Source organism: Thunnus maccoyii, chromosome 15, assembly GCF_910596095.1.
Source record: "Thunnus maccoyii chromosome 15, fThuMac1.1, whole genome shotgun sequence".
Lineage (NCBI taxonomy): Eukaryota > Metazoa > Chordata > Actinopteri > Scombriformes > Scombridae > Thunnus > Thunnus maccoyii.
In genome coordinates, this window is record NC_056547.1 from 22,228,792 (window position 1) to 22,254,509 (window position 25,718).

General features: G+C 40.8%; 1 protein-coding gene across 8 annotated transcripts in view; it reads right to left on the reverse strand.

The window, feature by feature from the left end:
* The window catches only part of csmd2 (CUB and Sushi multiple domains 2), a 270,946-nt gene that overhangs the window by 214,380 nt on the left and 30,848 nt on the right, over positions 1-25,718 (reverse strand). For 5 of the 8 annotated variants that reach the window (XM_042436067.1, XM_042436065.1, XM_042436068.1 and 2 more), the window contains exon 3: positions 12,945-13,057. In XM_042436067.1, coding sequence (XP_042292001.1) covers positions 12,945-13,057 — 113 coding nt within the window. Of the gene's footprint in view, positions 1-12,944; positions 13,058-13,558; positions 13,601-15,159; positions 15,547-16,207; positions 16,284-25,718 lie in introns of those variants that run through there. The other 3 variants (XM_042436071.1, XM_042436072.1, XM_042436074.1) reach the window with 3 other exon arrangements.

Consider the following 25,718-nt stretch of genomic DNA (forward strand, 5'->3'; position numbering starts at 1 on the left):
TCACAGCTGTAAGTCATCCTTGCCTTTCTCTCTCTTACACTTCAATCATCCTATCTCTTCCTCTTTCTACTTTTCTATTCCCATTTTTCTTCTCCTCTCTTCCTTCACTCTATACTTTTCCGTCTCCCTCTCAGCTCTTTCTGTGGCTACCCCCCCTCTCCACCAGCTGATGTCTCTTTTCCTGTGTCTCCCCCCCTTGTCTTCCTCACCATCTCCCTCTCTCTTTGTTAGGATGCAGTGAGGGTAGGCCCTGTCAGTGTGGAAACAGCAGGGAGCACAGAGGGCCTTTCACAGAAGCCAAATAAAGACAGGCATGCGAGAAACACCTCAATGTTCACTCTTCCTCACTGCATACAGACAACCTTGTATGTATGTGTAGTATAGAAATGCACATGCGCACACAAACAGATACACACATACGAACAGATACACAACACTGCCTACACATCCCGCCCACTGCCCTAGTATTTGATCGCCTCGGACTGTCACGTGTGCCATTGTCACACTGCTCACACCTCAGTCACTTCCCCAAAGTGGCACAGCCTTCCTCTGCTGCGATCCACCGACATGTGTTCAGCTCGTTACAAAGTCGCACACATGTACGCTATCGTACAGGAACGACACACGCACACACAAACACGCATCCTGCTTGCTTCAGGCGCTCGGTCAAACATCCCCTCTGCACAGGGTGACGGTTCCAGAGGGACTGCATGTTTTTCACACTCCGACTGTGTGAAAAACACGGGTTGACATGTTTATAGGTTTCTGTAAACATGAGCTCACTTATTCATTGATTGATTGATTTTCTGTTTGAGGTGTTTAAAGTGTTAACATTGACCAGGGACCTATTTTTTTCTGATTATGTCATACGTGTCTTTTCTATTCAGGTTTGATTTTTTTTTTTTTATATAGAGCTGAAAACACAATGACAATGCTGAATAAAACTGCAGCAAATACTACAGTGATGGGCTATGATACACATCTCTATAACTTATGATATATTGTGTTTATATCATATATTCCATTAATTCCATCCAAACATTTTGCAATGTATCACTTAAAATTAAAAGCATCCTCTATCATTTATTTGTACAGTATGGAGTCATGGATCTTTTTGAGTACCATGCTGCCAACTTCACAGTCTATTATCCTCTTGTAATCACAGCTCAAGATACAATAAGACATTGAAACAAACAAAAAAAAGGTTGATGGCTATTATTCTTAGCCTTCAAAATGGAAAAATAACTATAATGAACTCGCAGTGGTGCATATCTGACTTAACTTTCTGAGAAGTGCAGTATATTATCTGTGCTTATAGCAAAATACATGCCTAAGAGGGTCCACGTGCTATAAAGTAGACTACACTTTATACACAAAATAAGAGGTGATGACTGAGCTCTTTCAACATTAGATCAAGCATTTATGTACAAAGTTGTATTCAATAATATTATTGAGCTTTACCTGATTGACTAAAACTGTTTAACAGAGTGGGTTGGATTTCCTTTTTCTAAACGATTATAATATTGCTGGTGAGTTGGGGCTGCCCCCTAAAAGTTGCTGAGTCGATGCATCAGTCAATAAACCCCTGAGTCGACTCGTATTTTGTCAGTCGAATCGCTGCCTTTTTCTTTTTAGCCGCATCATTATACACAGCTGTAAATTTATAGATTCTTGTCTCTAAATGACCTAAATACATAACTGCGATGGAAACAGAGAGGGATGAGGGAAACGGAAGACAGTGCACATCGTCCAGTGTGATCGACTCTTCGGCTCACAGCGCTATCAGCAGCCAGCGGGAGAGACACTTTGTGCTGTGCTTGAATTCTATAACTGAACTAATACCAGGACGCACATCTTTTATTTCTCTCACTGTGTGGAAATCTGACATTTTCACATCACAAACGATGAACAGCATGCTGTTCGATGAGGGGGGCGGCTGAGCAAAACTCGGAAGAGGCTCAGCAACCAGACATTTCTCCATTCTCTGTTTAAGAGCAGCTGAGACTGACACTAAAATGTGAATAGCTGGTCCACCTTAAAAGGTCAGTCCACCTTTAGTGAGCCTGCTCAGGTTAGGCTACCGTTGTCGCTAACTTTGGGGCTAACCCCCTTCACCTTTTCCAGCAGTTGGGGAAACAACAGACACTGCAGTATTTATTAAATAACACACTGTAGCCTGTACTGTACATTTACTGCCAGATCGACAACTTACTACTAACCTTTTCCTCTGCTCCGCTCGCATTCACTCTCACTTTTCTGTCGCTCGCTCAACCACACACTCGCTACGCACACACATCACGCACTGCCTTATTCCTTAAAGGAGCTACGCTACTCTTGTAACAGTACTTTTCACGTAGATGTCCTTTGAAGAATGAAGAGAGGGAAGATGACTCACAACAGTTCCATGGTAACTAGGGTGTTATCATGCTCACACACTGTGCAAGTGAAAATCATTAATAGCCCATTGATATTAATGATCATGTGAAATTTTAGCAACAGCGCTCATAATTTTGCAGCAGCAGTGTGCCGCTGCAGAATGAATATAGTAGAAACATTGTATGTAATGAGATAAATACAGATGAGAATATGAGAATAAACGTCACGTCAAGTCACCCTCGCCCTGACCCTCCCTTCCAAGTCGATGCATCGCTCTGAAGTACCAACTCTGAGTCAGGGACAGCCGTACAGTGAGTTCATGTTTAATTTGCACATGGTCTCATCCCTAGTGAGAAATACATAGTATAAAGTCGCCCATGCAAGCAGTTATAGAGGACTGGTATTATAGATAGACATATTTACACACTTCTTGGGCTGCTCTAAGGCACTGCAAAGAAACTTATCCAAAGCCACAGGTTCACAAGGAAAAAATGACCTTTCTGTGCATGCTCCACTGTGCAGCAAAGGCATCATGCTATGTTTGAGCGTGCACTCCTGTGTCCACTTGTGTAAATGGGTGCGCTTGAATGTCTACTGTGTGCAGATGTGTCCGTGTGTCTGCGTGGAACTATGGTGTGGGAGTGTTGTTTTCCACCCTTTATCTGGAGAGCAAAACAACAACAACTTGTCCTGACCGTAGACCAGACCCTGTCTTCCTGCCCATTCACCCAGAAAACAAATAGAGGGCAAGAAGGAATGAGGGTAGAGACCCAAAAAATGAGTGTCTTGCAGTGCTGTGCAGAGCACACATGCCTGGCAATGACTTGCGAGGCAATGGGAACTGTCAAGAGTTCTCTTAGCTCATGTCAGTTCTATAAAAAGAGAGAAAAGAATAAAGAAAATATGAAAAATAATCCATAAAAGGCTCAGATGTGGGATTCAGTATCAAATATTAACATAATGTGAGGCAAGTAAAGAGACAGCTGGAAGAATTTCAACAAATACATCACTTTTTTTTAACCCAAACTCACCAGCCATTTTAAGTTAAGAACAATATAATGCATGATTACACTTGAACTAAGTCTGAACTTCACTTACTCTTCTGACGAGTTCACAGATAATTTGGATTGTTCAGATCAAAAGCACTGAATTGTGTCTGTCGAGAATACCAGATACATTATGAGAAATAGAGCCAGATTATTTCTCTGATAAGTATATTAATAATATTATTAAAATTATTTTAAAATTTTAATATTATACTGATTTAATATGATTTTAAAAAGCAATCCACTGATATAGTGGTAGAGAAGAAAAACAGACTACAAGTGCATTATTGCTAAACTGCACAAAATTATTCAACATTTCTTGAGTTGTTTGAATGTTTCTTGTACACTGAAATATAGATGTAGAGTGTGTGTTTGTGAAAGTCACTGTGCATGCAAGAGTAGTGTGTGTTTATGTAAGTGTGTGTGTGTGAGCCGAAACAGTCTTCATTAGGCTGACAGAGAATCGCCGCACAACAATCAGCCATTAATTAAGTGTCAGAAGCATTTAACGGTCAGACATGCTGGCGGCCGATTCCCATGCCAAACACTAATAACAGCTACAGTCTGCCAGAGCGGAAGCTCTGCTTACACAGATGTGCCAGATAGCCCACATTTTCCAAAAAAATGTGTAAATACATTCAGTAAAATTACAGCCATAATAGCTGAGCTTCCATTTAACATTAGGTAAGTTCAGGCTCCTGAGCCCCGTTCTAATAGTAAGCACTTGTTCCTGGCCTTCTTTCTCTTACAGTATATCTGCTTGTCACTGAAGCTTCAAGATACATAAGGAATCAGCTTTTGCTAGGATTAGTTTTTGATTTGTGTGGAAACTACATTGAATGTGCTGTCTCTTTGACAAAATTAGAAAGGCATGCTGGTGTTGTGAGGGCAAGTTTGTAATTACCAGTCCAAACCGGAATCACCAGGGTCTTTTGTGAATGTATCCAAAATGTCTCAATTTGCTTTGCCTGTTTCTGAAAAAAATGCGAGGCACTTTAATTTTTTTCTATTCTATAATTATGGCAACTGCATTAACGTTTCAAAGTTGAAATGTTTTAGTGAAGCTGGTGTTTTATAGATAACTGTAACAACATGCGGCAAAGGCTCAGGAAAATAAAGAATACTGGCATCAGGTTTAAATATAAATATATCTGTTTAAGAACATGCAGAAATTGCAACTAAATAGTGTTTTTGTTAGAAGGCTTAATAAAGGGTTGGCAAGGCTACACTGTTGAATTTGTTTTCCAAAGACCTTCTATAGGGAATTAAGGATATTTCACAAGGCCTGAGTTTTGCATTGTATAAAGCAGCGAAATAAAGGATCAAGATGTTCTGTACCTGGTTGGTCACAGAGGACACATGAATGCACACAAGAAAACGCACATACACTGTGTTTTGTTTGCAAAAAAGTCCAGGTAAGGATGTCACCCATACGGTTTCATTGAAATAACAGCAGTGAGTCACCACTTGTGGGAGAGCAGACATCGGTAAACAAAACTGACTCTTAATACGCCTGCGAGCGCACAAGAACTGGGCTGTGGCCAAGTCTTGAGGCATCTACATGGCCCTAATCTCTTACAGTAGGTTTCTGTTCATGGCTCTGTTGAACTCATACGTGGTTGACATTTAAAATCTAAATTTTGAAAGGCTCCGTTGCTACTATGGCAACTGCACAACACCAGTGACAGACTGGTGGTGCCTGAAAAGAATACAATATTTTCACAAGATACATATGGACAAACGCAAAGGAGCAAGAAAATATAATCTAAATAAATATAATAGCAACCTAGCTAGCAAGCGAAACAACACTTAGTCAATGTAAGAGACCCTTCTCACAGCAGATATTTGTCTAGTTTAAAACAGATGTAACTGACAACATCAATAATTGCTGAATTATATTTAGGTGTTCCAGTGCCAGGGTCTTAATGTAAGTAGTAGCCTATATGCTACTGGCACACCTACAGTAAATGGAACAGAGCCACCATTAATGTTATTTGTTACACCTGTGCCTTCCCTGTTATGACAAGTCAAAATATATTTACCCTCAGACATTTTATTCAACTGTCCTAAGTCTGAGTGTGTTATTTTATGTTATACAAAGTGCCCCCAAAAATTCCACAATAGAAGAAAAAAAAGTAGTGTAAATGCATGGGGCACTACTTTATGCTAACAATTCCACAATGTAGTGCGCCGCATTTTACCGTTAATGACACAAAATGACAATGATTAGTGAGTGTCCACGATCTCAATTCCCTGCTCACTACTGACTGAACTATTCTGTGTCTTTTGTCAAGCTAATTAAAGTTAACACTGCGTCCCTGTGGCTAGCATTTCCACATAATTTATTTTTACCTGTCTTCTTGAGGCTCCATGTAGAAATAGGCTAACATGAACTTTCTGATTAAATGAGCCAATTAATGGATATTTAATCTACAATGCCTGTACATTGAGTTAATTAAAAATGCAAAACAACGTGCAATTATTTAGAAAATTACTAGCATGAAAACGTACAGCTCTCCCATAGAGCATGAACACAGAACACTGAGGAACCGCTCGTATACAAATACCTGTTGTTGACTAAAAGAAAGGGACATTTGATTTGTTTGTGTCCCTCAGCAGTTGGAACAACTGTTGTGTTAAAAACGACAGTATTAGATGTGCTCTAGATGTGTTTAGCTTTGTCCTGTTCAACTGTATTGGACAGCAGTGTTTCCTGACAGATACACCTTCTCATTGAAGGGAATAGGAAGGAGAGTCTTTTGACTGGTACTGTATGTAGAGCTCTTAAATAATCAGCCTTGAAGCAGTGACATTGAGAATAAACACGTTTTTTGGGGGATTCATTTTATGAAAATACCGATTTGAAAAATACACAGTTCCTGCCCCTTTAATGTATCACTTTCAGACTGTCAGTGTAATTAGAGTAGAGGTTGCGTTGACATAACAACACAAATTGCCAAAACGCCAAGCCTACCTATTAATTATAATAATAATTATATCACTGTTATTTCTCTATCCCAACATCATTAGGACTCAATGGAAGCATTCAGGCAAACATCAATTTGAGAATCTTGCTATAATGTGTGAAAAACAGACAGAAAGAGGAAGAGAGAGATAAACTGATTAGCATGCAAACACAGTGGCATCAGCCTCCTTGTTTTCACAGCTGAGGAAAGACTGCTGTGAATATGTGCATGGATACACAAGCGCACGCACACACGCACACACACACACACACACACATACGCACACATACACACACGGTGCATTCATAACCTGCCTGGCCCGGAGAGCAGTCAAGTCAGACCGGAGAGAACTAAAGTGAGCAGACAGCAGTGTTTGGGCTGTAAAAGATATCAAAGCTTGTCAGAGATGCATTCTGAACATATTTACTCAATAATAAACACTACTGCGCCATGACGTCTTCATGTTGTGCTATTTGTAGTGCGTTTTAACAGTTTTAACCAATGCCATGCTTAATGTGGCTGCCAGCAGCTTAAAATAATGTTTACGTTTTTAACGGATAAGGTTGGTGATTTTCTATATTTTTCTTGTTGTCAAATCTCATGTGCACAGCCAAACCAACAATGAACTTGTGTATCCAAAGTCTGATATAACATATTCCTCTGTGCTGTAGAGCTACACCAATGCACTGGGTGACATGTTTCTCCACCTCTGAAGAGATTGATTTAAAACCGCTCCAAAGAGTAATAACAATGATAAGATTGTAACTCCCAGGAGAGTGCTTCCTTGTACGACATACACCACCGCGCGTGCTCTGAAACGTGGTTCTGTTTACAGAGCTTTGCTAGCTTGTTGTGCTACACAGTAAAGCCTCTTCATTATGTACTGAAGTTCTTTGAGAAATTTATAATGTAGCTCTGTAAACGGAACCGAGTTCCCGCACATATGCAGTGGCTTCTGCCATTCAAGGAATCTCTAATTTAATTCATCTTAAAGGTAAATGTTAAAAGATTAAACATAGTTTAGCTGAGCTCCAATGAGAGTGTACTAGTCTGAATAAGGTGAATTAGTGCTTTCAAAGTACCATTTATTTAAACAACTTTTCCTGACCCTGCCTATTGGTCCCAATCTCTCAGAAGTCCAGCAAGAAGAGGTTTTAATAGTTAACATTTTAGCTTCCCTGAAAAAGTGAAAAACTGAGACCCATTTTTATTTTACTTTACTGCTTTTTTTCATTTTTCATTTACTTTGATCAAGAGCTCTGTAATTGCTACAGAGACATGCATGGAATGATGGAGCGAGTAATCTGCAGCTGGGCTGATAACCTTTTTGACATATTATAGTAATTTGTTTACATGTGTAACAGGCATGTGCTTTATGTTTGTTTTTGTCATTTGGTGATTATTTTATGCTGGAGGCTACTACTATTTAATCAGAAAGTGGACAGATTCTTTTCAGAATCTCTTAAGAGCAGACTGCAAAGTGGGAAACATCAACAGAGAAAACAAGGGGATTATGGCTTCTGAACGATGCGGAATATGTAATCAAAATCATTCAAACAATCAATGTAAATTGCTCTTTGGCAAACAATTACTTTTGTTCGTCTTTCCTAATCAAAGCCAATTTTACTGAAGCGAGCACCAACAACATCCGAGAGAGTATCTCTCAGGTGCTCAGCAGGTTATAAAACCCCTTCAACCCCTCCCTTTAAATTACAAACATAAACACATAAACACAGCCATAACATACCCCCGGAGTGAAACGTGTATGAGTCCCTGTAGAGGGAAAATAGGACATTAGGATTGCGGGATTTGATCGAGGTTTATACTCTTCTTTCGTCTGTGTCATCACACTTTCATTTGGCCGACTCCCTGACTAAAGGGGACGAGCCTCATTTTTCAATTAGGCACTAGACTCACTCATGCTTCACTGCTCTCTCATCACCCCCCCATCTACTCAGCCCCCACCTCTCCCTCTCTCTCTCTCTCATGCAAATGCAAAGGAGGGAGAGAGAGAGAGGGGGACGCAGCGGTCGAGGTGAAGTAGATAGAGACGCTATTGTAGATCGGCTCCAATGGAGGCATAAGGAGGCTGTGCTGCTGGAAGGACTCCCTCTGCTGCTCCTTTATTCACTTTCAGAAAATATGACTGTCCATTGTGACTTATTGTTTCAGCAAACCCCTCATATACCCACTGACTGATTCTCATTTTATTTTCTTTTTCTTTTTTAAGCTCCGTCTTCATAATACAGCACTACTTGTTGAAAAATGCATACTAAAATACTTAATGAAATATTGTGTGCATGTCTTTTTTTTTTTTACCTATTTCAGACACCTGCAGTGACTTAATACTGAGGAGGCATACTGCTGGAGTCGTGCAGCAGAGCTGGCTGTGTTTTTTTTGTTTTTTTTCATCTGACCCAGTTGGGAAACACATTTACTATGCAACTAAGACACAGACGGAGGAGAAACTTGGCAACACATGACTAGATAATCATCACAGTACTTTAATATTCAAGAGAAGAGGGAGAACTAGCGATAACGTTAGGAAAGTGGCAACAAAATACTGGATGGAAGGCATGGAAGTTGAGATTTGAGGTAGAGGCAGAGGAAAGGGGAGAAGAGGAATAAGGAAGGAGAGCAAGGAATGCGGTAAGACATGAAGAGATAAGAGTTCTCTTCTATTCCCAGTGGATATTTTCAGAAGCTCAGCAAATGTTTCTAATTCCCTTTGCCCCGTTAGCCTCCTTCTCAATAGCTACAGATTAAACATGAATAAAGAGTTTGCAAAGAGATGGAGAAGAGAAAGAGAAGAATGAGACGAGGAAGAAAAAAAAAAAAAAAAAAAAAAGAGTCTGGTGGTTGCCATGGTGATGAGAGTGGAGAGATTCCAGAGTGGTCTCGGCCATTACGCAGTGTGTTGGGGAGATGGACTGTGCAGCACTTAGGCTTATTGCAGTGTGGGCTGAAACAGAACAGATATCTAATATAGACGAGATGGGCTCGCACCAAAATGGTGGATGGTAAGCACAGTCCTAATAAAAAGAGGCTGTAGGATACTGAGGTTTTACTGCCAAAAGCTGTGCTGAGAAAAGCCAATCAGACCAAGGAAAAAAAAAAAAAACACGTTTATCCCATTTGAGAAAATGGAAGGACATCCAGTGAGCAAAACAAGCACAGACACACTCTTAGTCACATCTACACAGACACACACACAGAGGCCCCACAGACAACGTATACACATATGTGCACAAAAACATAATCAGACATATATCGATCACCTCCCACAATAGCAAAATACAACCGCTCTATAAGCCAAGAACAACATGCGGCGGGTCATATGTAATGAGAAGGCACAACGACGGCTAAAGATAGGACAGTGGGTTTTTCTGTCCAATCAGAGACATTAAGCGTTGGCATAAAACCAAGGGAACTCTGAATAGCATGCAGAGAATGGAGAGTGAGATCGATTGCATTGCAAATCACTTGCGTCTGATTGTTAAAAATGTTTTGTCTTAACTACGGTAAAATAGCCCAAATTTCAAAATTGTCTTTGCAACAGACAATCACCACAGACACACTGCAGCAAGAGATATACATGTATTCAGTGGGAAAGGCCTGTGTAAAAAAAAAAAAATCTGGCTCCTACAACACTTACCACACACTTTCAATGAAAGCATGGCAGAGACATGACCGAGCTGTATCACAGTAGTGACGCAAGCGAGCTGTATTCTGGGTAATGCCCACCTACACATAACTGGCTTTCTATACTCTGAAGTACATTATGCGCAAGTGTACTTTCCCTGAGGTAAACATTACACATTCCACTTAGACTGGCACTGTTTTGTGAGGGAAAAAAGAAAGGGAAAACCTGACAGCCTACAGTGCAACCATCTAGCGTTAAATGGAAAATTATGGAAATAAAGTCGCACACAAATAAACCGTCATTTGACAGGCTGGTTATGGTATAACTTGGTCCATAAGGGCTGTAGCTATGCTAAGGATGAGCTATCGACACACAGTAATAAACGGTATTTTCTCTCAGCCAATAAAATGAGATTATATAGAGTTCCATTATGCATACGGTCTTGTGGGTGCCCATCACATTTTACTGCTATAAAATAAGTCGACTTGTGCAGTTAGAGGGGAGGAAAAAGATTGGTCATGTGCTATTTGTTTACGCGTATCTTTGGCTCAAATGGAGTGTGACAAACTGATTAAATAAACAACAATTGTGGAGACAGAGAAAACCAAATGAGAATGGGCTGTTATGACAAATAGAGCTTAAGCTACATGGAATAGTATCTGTGAGAAATTACTGAGGGGATAAACATCAGATGATGAATCTGAGATTCTACACGAGCGTGATCTAAAATTACCACCCGACACAAAGTACTGGCAACTTCCTGAGATGATACACACTGAGATCTTTGATTATGTACAATTTTTGGTTGTTGCCTGTTCTCAAACTTGTTCCCTGCTGACCGCTGTACACTATTTCTAACTGTGAACTAATCAGATCAAAAGCAGAACGGTGGCTCTATGCCAGTGGCTTCTGGTCAAGCTGGCTTCATACAAAGAGGCACAAAGCAGTAATTCAACTTCTGTGACATCTTCCTGGTGTTTCTCTGCTTCCCAGGTAGTTCAATAGCAGAAAAGTTATTTGAAACTTCACATTACTCCTGCTGACTGCAGGTATGAGGCTGCCAAAGCATTAAAAAAAAAAAAAGAGGAAGAAAAGATCTATTGTGGAAATTAACTGGGCAAGTTTTAAATTAAAGCTTTAAATCTTCTATCTCTACACATTAGCTAATGCTATACAGATAAAAGTTAGAGTGGCATATTTCTTTAAAACACTATTTAGTATTTAGTTTGGCCAGCATGAAATAAACTCAGAATGAATTCTTTTTGTTTGTTCATCTCTTACTAGCCTGCTGATTTTAAGCCTTGTGTTAATTTCAATCAGTAATGAGATAAAACAGACATGCCATGGGGTGGAGGTTCATTATCTCTGGCCTTTGTGCCGGCGAGCCCTGGTGGGATTTCAGCAGCACAGAGAAGTCAAAGAGAATGCATGTGTGCCATGAGGAAATTGTCAAAGAAGTTCAAAGGAAGAACAGAACGGAATAAAATGAAGGAAAGCAGAAAAGGGTTGAGGTTTCACTTCATCTGAGAAATAAGGAATAGAGAGGTAAGATGTGTTTACATCGTGTGTAAAGGCAAACTGTAGGTGGTCGCCCGTCCGTTCTGTTACAACGGACTGATTCTGTGCTTCCTTGCATATGCCCTGTAGTTATCGCTCTCAAATCAACGTTCGACTGAATCTACAGGGCAACACCACATGTCAGCACAGTGCGGTGGGGCCTACCTCTTTCCCCATGTGACATGGGTCAATGCAGTTGGTGTCACCAGTGTCATGTAAGGTGGGGGACAGGTAATTATGGCATTGCACTTGTCTCCCCTGGTGCTCAACAGGCTTGATATCCCACCGAGTCACCACAAGGCTTAAGATTTACATTATTCATTAGACACATGTTGATGTGTGTGTATGTCGCAGACTGTACAGTGTGGGACAAAAAATGAAAGAGAGAAAGAGAGAGAGAGAGAGAGCATTAACTGCACAAGCTCAACGAAAAAAACAGTGTTAAAATCATGCAGTAAACTTCCTGCAGACATATGTGTAGCAAGAGACAATTACATCATCCAAGGTCAGAAGCTAGACAAGTCTGACAATTTTGTTTCCACTAGTGAGAAAGGCGCGACGCCCCAATTGCCTCCCAGTGGAGTTAACAAACATTCTCTTTGCTCTTTGTCTTTGGTTTTATCTAGTCACGCAACGTGGTCTTAGGCCTCCCAAGTCGCTTGATGTTGCTCCATCGAGCCATATCCCCACGTTCACAATATCTCAAAAAGACTGACAAACTCCTGTCAGGTAATTAGCCTAATTAGTCACTGGCTTGTATTTCCTTCCCCTCCCTAGGCTCGCTTTTCCTCCTGCGTGGGTTTGAAGAGTGCCATCATTAATATCATCCCGCCATGGGTCATAAAGCATTCCGTGTCACCATGATAAAGGTCCCAGTCCTGGCCTGGGAAGGGAGACATGATAACCTAGCCGGATAGAATGGCTTTAAATTAAAACATCCGATAATGCGCTTAGTTCAGTGCACACTGCTAATTTTGCTCCGGAACAACAGTCATGGTACACATCGTATTCTCTGTTTTCTCCCTTTGCTTTTTTCCTTTTCTTTAGAAGGATTTTAATAGATTTTGCTCAGAATTTAACATATACAAACAGGAGAGGCTGTAAGCTCTGGGACAGATAGTTCATTATTCAAAACCATTGGACTAAATTACCTGAGAGCAATGATGTCAAAGTAAATTAGGGATGATTAAACTTGAATATGAGTCAAACAGTCACAAATCTCTGTTTCTCTTGTTGCGCAAACGCTTTAAGATTGAGCTCAAATTAATCCCATCCATATGTGTGCTGTTGAATAAAAATGTAACATGATTGTCTTTACTTATGGATCAAAAATGAACAACATGGAAGTCATGTTACCTTCATAGACAGCTTTAAATCCCTGCCCGCTGACCGCGTAGTCTGACAGCAGCCACAAAGTGAGCCTGGAGCCTGTACTCACAATGGGTGAAGGCAGCTGGAACCCCGTTAACCTGAGAACAAATGGACAGAAGGACAATAACGGTCAGACAAAAAAAAAAAAAAAAGATCCAATCAACAACACAGTTGGTTGCAAGGTCAGGTATGAAGCCCGCTTCCATCAAGCCAGCTGTTCCCTCAGGCATTCAAGGGTAACTTTTTGTATAACGAGGCTCTGAATCACCCACAAATTATTAAAATGCCAAGACGTCAACAGGACAGAAAACCTCAACAGATTTCTCTCCGTCAGTGAAGACGGAGTAACCGCAATCATGTATCTGCAGTGAATTAGAAACACAGCAGCCCATGTGAAAATGAACAAACAGTCAAGCAGACAAACAAACATAAAACTGTCATGCCCTGAGTCAACAAGCATTCCTAATAACCAACCAGTACTTCTTAGATATGGAATTCATCTGGAACAGAAAATATGTTTGCTATTTATAACTGTGGTGTACATCTCTCCATGTCTCAGTCTGAAGTGTTGTTTCTCCACCAGGGGATATTTTACTTACTCTTTAGTGTGTTGCAACTTTCCACTTGGACCCATATTTGCCAAAAATCTCAGAGTATGAAATTCATTTTAACTTCTCAAAGTGTCATACGTTTGATCCTACTTTTGGGTATACAAGGAGAATTTTATGAACTTTCTTAACATTGGAAATTACTCCTATTGTGTCTCTTCCGGCATTCAGGAGAGCGGCATAATTAAAATTATACATGTATGCATGTAAAAAAAAAAAACAACAAAAAAAAAACATTCCATGTGAGGTGGCGAGTTTGTCAGTGCAATTAATCAGGACAACTTGCATCACATCACATGTTATTGCTTCTAGCGCAGACGAGGGCATGTGCTAAATCAATCCATACCGCAGTATCAACACATATTGGTTATGCTATGCATGCATGATCTTTGATGCTGTAGCCAAGTGGCCCAGGTGCTTATGACGCACAGACACCTCGGAACATTACAGCAGACCAAAGGCAGTTCCAAAATAGAGCTTACATCATTATAGCCAAGGAACATACATATTTCAAAGAACTTCCTACACAGTAAACACAAAACAGTGCACTGGGTGGATATAATGCTAGATTTAACTTGAGACATTTTAAACACAAATATTTGTGTCATTTTTCCATTTTAGTCTTATCTTTTTTTAGCCTTTACTAGCTTGTTAGTCCCTTGACATACAGGTTAATATTTTCTGTATTCAATTTAGTTTTTCTGCAACAATTAGTAAGATCATTAATTTAATTTCATGGTATAGAGTGTTGTAAAGGTTTGATGCCATTTACCCACAAGGAAAACTTCTATTCCTTGCAGAGTTGGAAGTCTCATATATAACTTAAACGAGTTACTTTCATGTGGAACTATTCTTAATCAAACTTTTATCATGACACCTATGAGTGATTCAAAGGCATTAAATAAATATGGGCTTATGATTCTTGTGTCACTGGGAATTTGTGTAATAATGCTCTAACCGGGGACTGATAATCTCTACTGTGTATACTATGGTAAAGTGATTTTATTGCTTTCTCCTAATGAGAAAGTACAAAGCCAATCTTTAGTCAAACAAACAATTTCAAGTTGAATTGCCCAAAGATAACACATAGCTACTCTTCTAGGATCAGTGTTGATAACTCTGCAATATCAATTATTATAAGCCATTATTTAACTTAAATGTTGCATGAAGCTTACCTTTATATTAATTCCATGATGACCTTTACTGTTGTTTTCATTAGGATAAATGTTTGTTCAAACAGCATTTTAACACAGAGCTTGTTTTTGTTGCATTAAGAATAATTCACTCCGTTAACAGGCTTCACATATTAAGCTGCTGTCAGTTATGTTGACGCACATTTTTACCAGCTGTAGCCAATTGACATTAATAATTTTGCAAGCTAGCCATGTTACAAAGTTAGCTCTGTTAGCAGTGTGTGTAGCATTACACTCAGCCAAACGGTTTCACAGTTAAAAATACCGCCTTGCTCTGTATCTCGCTGTGCAAATTTCAACTTTAAATTAAATGTTTGCAAGCGGCTAGCTCACATGTTTGCCCAACAAATCATAACTATGGACTGTAAGGAAGTATGGTTGTAGTCACCGTGACCTCACCCATTGGTTTGCGAACTGTTTGGAAGCCTCGAGTGTAGCGATTTGGCCATCGCCATCTTGGATTTAGCCGTCGCCATGTTGGATTTTTAGAGCCAGAAGTAACCATATTTGGACGAGAGGGTGGAGCTGACCATAACGCTAGCTGCTAGATTGGTTAGCACGATGCATTTACAGCATGGATGTATTATAAAAGCTGGATGGCGCCCATTCAGTCCTATAGGAATTGCTCGCCGGCGCATACGCCAAAAAAAGTTTCTAGCTTCCGGGTTTGCTTCCGCGTTGTGCGGCCCGCTGAATATGCGCAGTAGTGTTTCCTCCGCTGGCCCTGCCCGCGAGCTCACGCTCGGCCCATAGACTTTACATTGTGATGACGTCACGGATTTTTAAATCGCTTTTCTCGGCTCGCGGAAAGTTTTACAAATATAAAACGTATATGGATGTTTGATTTACAGTCTATGGTTAACAGTGGTAGTGCTAATGCTAATTGTCGCTAGCAAAAAACAGGCCTAAAACCGTTAAAACAAAATGTACTAACCGGAAAAACTGATCATCCGACTCATTGATGAGTCTTTTACTACAACCAAACGCTGAACAAGATTTTATTTAGGCGATCACAGTGTTACAATTAACTTTAGTGAACTGAAAACACACTATGAAAGCAGCAGCTACGCCCATACGCAATGGTTACGTTACGTAAGCAACGTTGGGGCCGTGGTAGCGACTTGTCAATCACAACGTTGCCACACCCTAAAGCATACGCTGCTTTATCGTCTATTTTTCTCTAAATGGCTTGACCATAACGTTATCTTACACTCTACAACTGGGCTAACATTACACTAGGTAGCTAGCAGTAGCCGAAATTTCCGAATTTGAAATGTACGTCACACCAACATTTTAAGAGTGTCACCTTTATAAACTGGACCACCTGAGCTTCCACACCCGAACAGTAACATTTTTCTTGTCCTTTTAGTCTCTGAAACTATCACTAGTTCAGCAGCTGACGTCAAAAGCTGTCAACCGTATCATTTAGCGACCGTGCGTCACATACCTGTAGTTAAACAGGTGCGGTAGTTGGTCATTTATGAGAATAATTACTGAAGAGCAACTCCTACTTAACTGGGGATGGTCACGCATCATGATTTGGTGCTCTCTTGTGGCGCAAAGGTAAACTGTATGATCTGATCGAATACAGTATGTGTTGCTTTCAATTTAAACGTGGTAATAAATAAATATAGGTCTAATTATCTTTAGGCCAGTTGTGTTCCAATATATATATATATATTTTTAAAATATAATATCACAGGTTATCCTGATTTTCAGAGGTAAGATCTGAAGTTGGTGGTGGTAATGAGGGAGGGGCACCCAGATTTATCCTGCCAGTCTAGGGGATTGAACCAGCAACCCTCCAATCACAAGTTCACTTCTCTAATCTTTAGGCCACCACCAACCACCGAATAATACCAATACTAAATAAAACCTCTGAGGGACCAGTAACCAAATTAATAAAATTATGTTGGAAACAAGTAATATAGTTTGAATTAATGAGCCTTGTCTTATTAGGACCATATTTCAGCGGCAGCTTTACAAGGTTCAGCTATTAAACCCATTTAACATGTTTGCCACCTGCATACTGGCAGTAGTCACAACTCATGCACATACTAATTAAAAAACAAGTGTCCACTGTTTATTTGCTTCCAGTGACCACAAGTTGATTCATATCTGCGTAGACATGAATGTATGTTTTTGCCATTAGATCTGTGATCTACAGGCCCTAATAAAGGACAATGTTGCTCACCTTACTTTTAGCTCATCCTTGAAATTTCCCTCCCCAAGTGCCACTTTCATTTTCATTTTATGTCCCCACATGCACTCTCTCACTGCATGTGTATCCCCACTCTTTACAATCTATTACATTCCTCTGTTTTATCTCCTGGTGTTAAGAGAGGCCTCAGTGTTTCACTTAATCCTTGAGTACCACATTGGAGGTGAGGAAAAATTGCAAAACACCAGTAAGGGAAAGATGAATTGGACCAAAAAGGGAAGAAGACTTTAATATATGCATGATTTCACTCCTCTCTGTGAGATTGTCACGGTGGGATATCAGCTAAACGATGGGACACATGTTCATGCAAATAGCCCCTTCGCTGACCGCAAATTGAGTTGGAAGGCAGCCATCTTGGTTCAGCAGCGCACTGCGGGGAAGAGGGGGTTGATAGAGGGTATGATGGAAGGGCTGAAGAGAGAGGGGGGGGGGTCTAAAAACTGGGAGGGATTCTTGCCGCATCCAAATCGTGATCATCTGGCATAAGCCAGATATGGCCCTGAATCATTTTTCCAAGCTCAGAGAAAACAAAATGGATACTGTCAGAAAACACACAGAAACTGGCTTGACATGAGAAGGGAGATTAAATATTGCAATGTGATATGGGCTGTGGCAAATCTGAGGCGTGCAGCCGGCACTGTGAAAAAGCCAGCTGGGGGATTGCCTGTTATCAAGGAAGAGATGCGAGATATGATTGCGACTGAGCAATACAAAAGAATGGATTTGCAGCACAGGTGTCTCAAGTGAGTGGTAAATTGATGGAGGGAGGACGAAAGAGAGTGAGGGACAGAGGAAGACAGAAAGAGATAAACAGAGAAGTTAAGCAGAGTTATGGGAAATCATTGGCTGTTTTTACTGTATGGAGAGCTGAGTAATCCTTCCTCCGAGGAGAAAAATAGGTGCATGTGTGCATATAGTAGGTGCATGCACAATGACCAGTATGTGCGTATAAGCGCATATGTGTGTGTGCATGGAGAGAGCAGAGGTCTATTAAGAGGGCTTTCCACCTGACTGGCCTCAGCATCTTCTCAATGGAGAGCCTCTGCTTCCAATTATCCCACCACTACCCATGGGAAGGAGAGAGGGAGAGACAGACAGACAGAGTATGTGTGCAGAAAGATGGCTGTATAGGAGGAGAGAGAAGAGAGAAGAGATTGTAATGAGGAGATGGGAGTGTAGAAGGGCAGGTTGTGGGAGGGCACAATATGAATAGTAGGGGGGGTGAGAGAAACACATCAATACGTGGGAATGTAAAAACTCAAAACCAGGAGCCTGAGCTCCGTGAGGGATGAGTCATGGTGAGAAACTCCTTCATTAGGCTCCACAGCTCTACAGGGATTCGTGCTCACACACTCACACGAATGCACACATGCAGTTTTATGCATTTGAAATTTTTCATGCATGTGTGTGTTTGCGGTCGAACCCCCCCGCCCCCAAAATATATGCGTGTTTACAGCTGTAAACAGACAGAGACTAAATCAGGTCATTCGTCCTTTAATCTTATTCACGCAGTCAGTGTGTGTGTGTGCGTGCACGCGCGTGTGTGTTCTCGGGTTGGAAGCTAAGCACAGTGCTGATACAGCTGATTTTCTCCCAGAAGGAGGGAAGAGGGAGAAAAAAAAAAAGAAAAATAGATACAGCAGCAAGATTTTGATGGCTGAGTAGAGGGAAGACATTAGCCAATAAATGATGGGTGGTAAGAGAGAGACACGGAGAGAGAGAGTTGAAGTGCAGAGTGAATAACCATGTGTGTATTTTTATGTGTATTTGTGCAAGTGTGTGTGTGTGTGTGTGTGTGTGTGCACTCCTTCTATCTGAGACCCCGTGCAGTTATAACTTGTCAGTGGTCAAGGCCAGAGGCTGATACTCTGGTGTGCTCTGTAAGCTCCACCTCTCCACTGACTGCCTATCACACTAATAGCAATAGTGAGGACTAGTGCCCAGCCACTGAAAACACACACACATGCCCACACACATTAATGGTTCCAGTCCAAGCTCTCCCGTATGTTTATGGCAAAAGAAAAAAAAAAAACTTCAAATGCCAAATTAGACTGATCCTTTTTTGTTTTTAAAGGGATGACAAACAAAAAATTGCACCCTTGTTTACTAACCGCTGCCGTTCAATATGACTGTACTTGTACATGACTCATCCCTGGTTCTACCTAGAGTGAAAAAGGCTGACCGTGTAGCCTAGTGGAGGTTAATATGGCACTCCATTCCCACACACATGATTTGATTCCTCCAGCTAATAGGAAGACTATCGCAAGCAATTAGACTGTCTTTCTATCAGCCTGCTTATCCTCTCACGCCGGAAAAGCTGTAATGTACCGCGTCACTTTGCCCAAGGGCATGATCTAGCCTTGATAGAGTTTTATGGTTAGCCTTCAGGCTCTTAATTTCAGTTAAAATTCCTCATATTTAATCTAAAAGTCTCCCTGCAAACGTGTTACCAGTAATCAGTGGGGGGGTTTTTTTGCAGGGGGAGAAGGATTGCAACCTTAGTGGACTATACTGTATGTAAGCCACTTTTTAGTTTCTCTGAACAGTTTTGTCTGTTCATCATCACCTCATGTTATCCAGAAAGCATGCAGTTCAACAAAGGTGAACCCAGCAAGAGGCAGCAACAATTTGTAAATCTCATACACAGCTTCCCACAGATCCCACAAGCCATCAATGTTTTAAACAAGGCTGACATCTTTCTGAGCAGAATAGGCTAATTCTTTCCGTCTTTCTTGTGAAGCTGTAGCATGCAGTTGCTCGTTAATATTCATGTGTGGGTGACATCACAAGGTATTTGCGCAACATGGCTGAGCGGCGAGGGTGGGAGAGTCTCTCAGATGTCTCTGACGCTGAATGCTGATGGTGAGATAATCAACCGCAGTCAGCGCCAACTGAGAGACAAACCGCAGTGAAGTCATTAACAAGCCAGTGTCTCTAGAGGAAGCGAGGGAGAGAGAGAGAGAGATGGAGAGGGAGAGGGAGAGAGGCTGATACAAGGAGAAAAAAAAAAAGCAGAGTGGGAGGGAAGGTGGGAGAAGGAGAAATATATGAGTGGGAGGAGAAAATATTAGCAGTGACTTGAGGAGATTTGAACAGATGAAGTACTCATTTGAAAACAGCAAACAGCAAAATAATGGAACATGAAGTTCAGAGGAAAGACAAAAATAAGGGCGCGAGAGAAAACCAATGATGAAAACAAGTGAATAATTTACAGTGTCAGAACAGTGATAGAAAACCTTACTCATCAGCTGTGTTCATTTTTGTGCCATAAAAAGACACGGGTGGCAACACAGGACTGATTAGTTGTCATTTGCTGTGCAGAATTGCTAAAGTCATCAGCAGCTAAATTAATGGATGTGTGTATGCGTATGAGTGAGTGGAGGAGTTATGGAAGACCGTACCAATGGCACAGCCTTAACAGAGACAAGTGCCCCATAGTCTTAAATTATATCTATTTCTTAAATCTAATTCTACCTAAGGGTTGGAGATGGCTTACACACACACACACACACATCCACAAAGCTTTACCTCCCCTAGATTGTCTGCTGGTCAGTGATTGAGTCATGTGACTGGTTTATCTTTAGGCTATCTGCACTGCACTAACAGTGTATTACATTGTCTTGATGCTATCTGTATCTGCTCAACACCATAGATACCTGTGAGGCAACACAGTGGGATGCACATTCCCATTTATTTAAGATCATATACAAAATAATCAGCAGATACTGCAGTCCATGCACAGTGCTTCAGTAACTATTCAAATGCTGTAATCCTTCATAGCGTTGCTCGTTTTGCATTTGCTGAATTAAAATATACATACGCATATTGATTACAAATATTCATTATGGGACACAATTTATTACATGAAAAGTTTAGTAAGTGGAAAACTGCAGCACAGAATCCTTAAATGAATAAGGCTCTGACAGTAGAGGTAAGGAAGTGAAAAGAATTGCATTCTTTGTTCATTTGTTCCCCCTTTGTGGAGACATAAGTCAATTACTCTTACAGCAAACAAATCAAGGCCGACAAATGAAACAAGGTGACGTTCACACGTCCACTGTGTTTTCTCCTGCTCTGCACAAATCACTTTGCAATAATCCTCAGGCAGAAAACAATTAGGGATAAAATAAAACTAATTCAATGTCGTGCCACTCTCACCCCTAGGAAAGTGACAAAGCTAAGTGGTAGCCAGGAGATATGCTGTTGTTTACTCGCCGGTGTGAATGCGCAGGTCTGTGCATGTGCATGTGCATGTGCATGTGTGTGTGTGTGTATGCATATGTGTGAGTGAATTGAGCAATTATGACACACAAGGATGTAGTAGATGATCAAGGAGAGAAAAAGGACAGACCCAATTGAAAGTAAACAAGGAACAAGGTGAAAAAAATCCTGCAAGAATGAAGTCAAGCATTACAGCTAAGAAAATGTAGTTATGTATATGTGGTGTATAGTGTCCATTACTGATTATACACTAAATGCTTATACTAATGTGTATTATCTATATCTGCTTACTTAGAAATATTTATCAAGGTTAGAGGGTGTTTTTTAAGTGTGCTACAATTGGCAATTATAGATGTTATGTAAAGACGCATTTATGCAGCAACAGTGGTGTGAATGTCCAGTTATAACACATAGCGCAAAAAAGGTTGTTGATGAGTCAGCCTTAGCATCAAGCATCAAGATCTGAATGAGTAACACAGTTGACTAAGTGCAGTGGTGCGAGGGACGTGGCAAAAAAAGACAACAATTAAAGCACACTCTGGTTATGGATAAGTGCAGTGTTGCTTTTCCCAGAATCGTACTGTACTCAGATTAAAAGGACATGCCGTTTAATCAAATGCAGCCACTTAGTTCACACACACACACCCAATCCCTCTTTCACCAGTTAAATCATTCTCTTATATACTACATCTCTCTCTTCTCTCCCCCCTGCTGTCTTCTATCCTACACTATGGGCCAAATCCAAGGATTGTGTGGCTTTTGCAGCCACTAAACATGTGCAAATGAGACAAAAAGATAATTCACAAAGCACCTGCGAATGGTGAAATGCACCAGAAACTGTGCTGCAAAACAAATAGCGTCATGGTGAGCCTGTTCCATTTGCATGTATGTAAATTAGGTAATATTCATACATTTGGCGCAAAATTGGCCCCTTTCTATGCAAATAAGCCTTGTTTTTGCAACGAAGTTACCACTGCTGTGACGCGTGCATAAATGCACACTGCCTCTTTCGCAGTTTGGAGACTCACTTACCATTTCAGCTGCTGTGTGATGCTGCAGCCAGCTGTGACACACAGCCAGCTGTGGGCACCAAACAGAACATCAGTACTGATGTTTCTACGAAATCCCAGATACATTCAGTGACACCTGAACAACATTGTTATAAGATTCAGACATTAATCTAACACATTTCAGACCTGCCTGAGTCACAGTATTAATAGCTGTATTTTGACATTTGACATTTCAGTAGATCATGTTATAGATGCGAAGTACTGGAGAAGTAAAAGAAGCAAAATACATGACAGTTAGTTTGTGATTGTGGAGATCTCTGTGTGTGTGCACCTCTGTTAATTAGAGACACGCAATTTGAGGCTTTTGAGGCTCTCTGAAGTTTTCATCATGGACCAATCTGTGTGCTGAAATATGGAGAAAAGCCTGAAACACTGGAAATAGCTCTGCATACTCAACCAATGACGCAAAACAAAGGCAAATTGCACTCAGCTGCAAAACTTTATGGGCATGTATGTGCCGGCATATCATTAGTGCAGATTGCGGGATCACAGGGCTATTTGCAGGTGCAATCCATTCTTTGTGGATTTGGCATTATGTTTACAATTACGGCCAAAAGTATGCAGACACCTGTGACACTTATTTGTTGTTTTAACATTTCAATTTGTGTCAAACTATTCCTTTACTGCTACAGCACAATGATATTTTGGACAATAGCATGACTCTAACTTTGCAGAAAAATGTTATAAGACCCTTTCCTGTTTCAACATGACAATCCCCTTGTGCACAAAGCCAGATCCATAAAGAAATGGCTTTTTCCAGTTTGGTGTGGATAAACCTGACATGCCTGCACAGAGCCCTGACCTCCATCTAACACCTTCTGGATGAACTGGAATGCAAGCCAGCCCCTGTCATCCAACCTCACTAATGTTCCTGCTGAATGAATGCAAATATCTTCAACCAGGTTCCAAAATATGGAAAGTCTTCGGAGTGTAATATGTCCGTGTCAACATACTTTGTTCACGTGTCTGCATGTTTTTGGCCATGTAGTGTGTGAGGCATTAATTGTTTATATAATGATTAGGGATAAGGTGGATGTTTGCATGTACATCAACACTCAAAGGCTTTCAGTCTGAGCCTTTGAGGTTTCTTCCAAAGGTTTCTGCATGAAGCTCAGATTCTATATTCAAAATTTCATTATTTGTACCTCTCTCCTCTCCCCTCTCGCTGTGATCTTCAGTTTCTCCCTCGCTCCACAGAGGGATGCCACTAATAAACTCCAAAACAAGGTTGGGCAGAAGATCTGATTAGCCAGCGGGGCTAACAGGGACACAGTGACCGATGGAGCGCCCAACCAATGCTATTTACTTTCTACCCGTCGCTCCTCTTTCGTTCTTGTGGCAAGAATGATCAAAGAGCAGCAGAAGGACAGTGAGAGAAAAGAGAGAGGAGGAGGAGGAGGAGGAGGAGGAGGAGGGAGGGGGATGGCGGTGGCATGTGTGTGTGTGTGTGTGTTACTGAAGAAAAGCGCTGGTACTGATCTAGAATTAGCTGCAGGCTCTCACAAACACAGATCGTGTTTCTGTATGCTGTCAACAGTCTCTCTTTCAGTCCCTCCCTGCCTGTAGAACTCAACATTAATGCCCTCTATCTGTTAATTATGTGTCTTTTTTGGGTTGTCTCTGATATGGCAACTGGAATAATCTGTTCTATTTTTGTCCTCAACATCTCTGCACTGTACTGTATGTAACTTCTACAGACTGATTCACATCCTTTGTGTTACAATCAATGACAATATCTTTACAGCAGAATATGCAGCGTTAACCTTTGGCTTTCAAACAACTAAATTAGCACAAGTGCAACTGGTCACATGCAACAAGTGTCTAATTACATGCCCGGCAAATCCTTTTGACACAGCACGGCTAGTGTGTGCATGTGTGCATGGGACAATATGTTTGCTTTATCCATTATCACGTTTCACAAGGTGTTTGGATAACTAATTAGACTGCTATGCTCTGTGTCTCCCAGGGATGAACAAGAGAATACAAAAGGAAAGGGTGAAATCATGGAAGAAAAACGTGACTGCAGCAGCACTGTGGAAAAATGGAAAAATCAACACAGGCTGAAAAATATGCCAGGGATTTGCCTAAGCTGGGAAACAAATGGTGCACAAGGAGAACGTCTGTGCTTCACAGTCCCATAGATTACAGCTAAAGGGAATGTTCTGTTTTTGGGCGTGTGGTTAGGGGGCCAAACACCAAAGGTTCTGTGCCACCATATTGTTTTTGTTTTTTATGTTTCTGGTTTCTCCTTTCTTTCTTTTTCTGCACTCAGAGTCTTTGGCAGCATGGCAGTTTATATGAATTGAGGTCAGTCAAAGGAATTATTTTACACAATATTGTACAACAATCATAGTAGTGCCAACATTAGTCCAAATGTCAACTCATATTTTGGCTAGAAACCTTTTGGCATCAAACTTCATTTTCCTTTCAGCAAATACATTTGACCATCATTTTGACAGTGTGTGTGAGAGCTTTGCCTCTTGTATCAAGTCTATACAGTCTATATGTGAAAGGAAACACATCTAGAATGCTTTTATTATGGCTGTTCTAGATGCGTTTCATAGTCCAAACCATTTGACTGTGACTTGTTGAAGCCAATTTCTTTTGCCAATTCGTATGAAGATGCTAACACATATCCCAAATTATGCACTGTTCCACTGTGCAAAGAGTCATGTCAGTTGGTTAAAAAGCAAAGAAATGGTACACATAATTGACATCTGTCCAATTTATACACATTTTACCAAGCACATAACATTCAAATATCATATATGATCATTATGGGATCACTGTTTAAAACCAAAGGATGAACAGGGGATTTGGATGATTGCATTGTGTCGCAGACAAGCTGAATATATTGATTGGTTTCTGACAGTGGTGAGTGAAAAGTTTTTAGCATTCCTGCAGTTCTGTCAGGAGGAACTTATGTAATTCGTGGCACTCTCTTTGGCTGTGAGAAATTTGGCAGTGAAGACACAAACAGAAGGTGTTCTGCGGGTCTGCAATGCTTCCTGCAATCATGACTGAAATTGCTCAGCAGGTTGAAGAGTTATCATTGTACCTGTGTGCTGTGTGCTCTGCTTGCTTTGCTATGCTCCTGGAATTGCTGTTTGCAGCCGTTCCAGCCATGTCACAATGGTGCATGGCATTGGGTTGTATGCTAGAGTTCATGTAAAGCAACAAATATGTTGTACCTTTTTCATTATCACACAACTAGATATTTGAGTTAGTTTTCAAACATATATTATTTTGAAAAAGTAATATCAAAATAGGGCAAAGTAAGCAATGCCTGTTTGCAGGGAGAACTGAATGTTGGAGAGCTCTTATCACTGTCATTTTTCATATGCTTAAAGCAGCAGAGATGAGTGTTTGAGAGAAACAAGTGCTTGAGGGAGTGCTTGAGAGAAAGTGCATTCATATGAGATGTGTGCATCATTACTCATAGATGC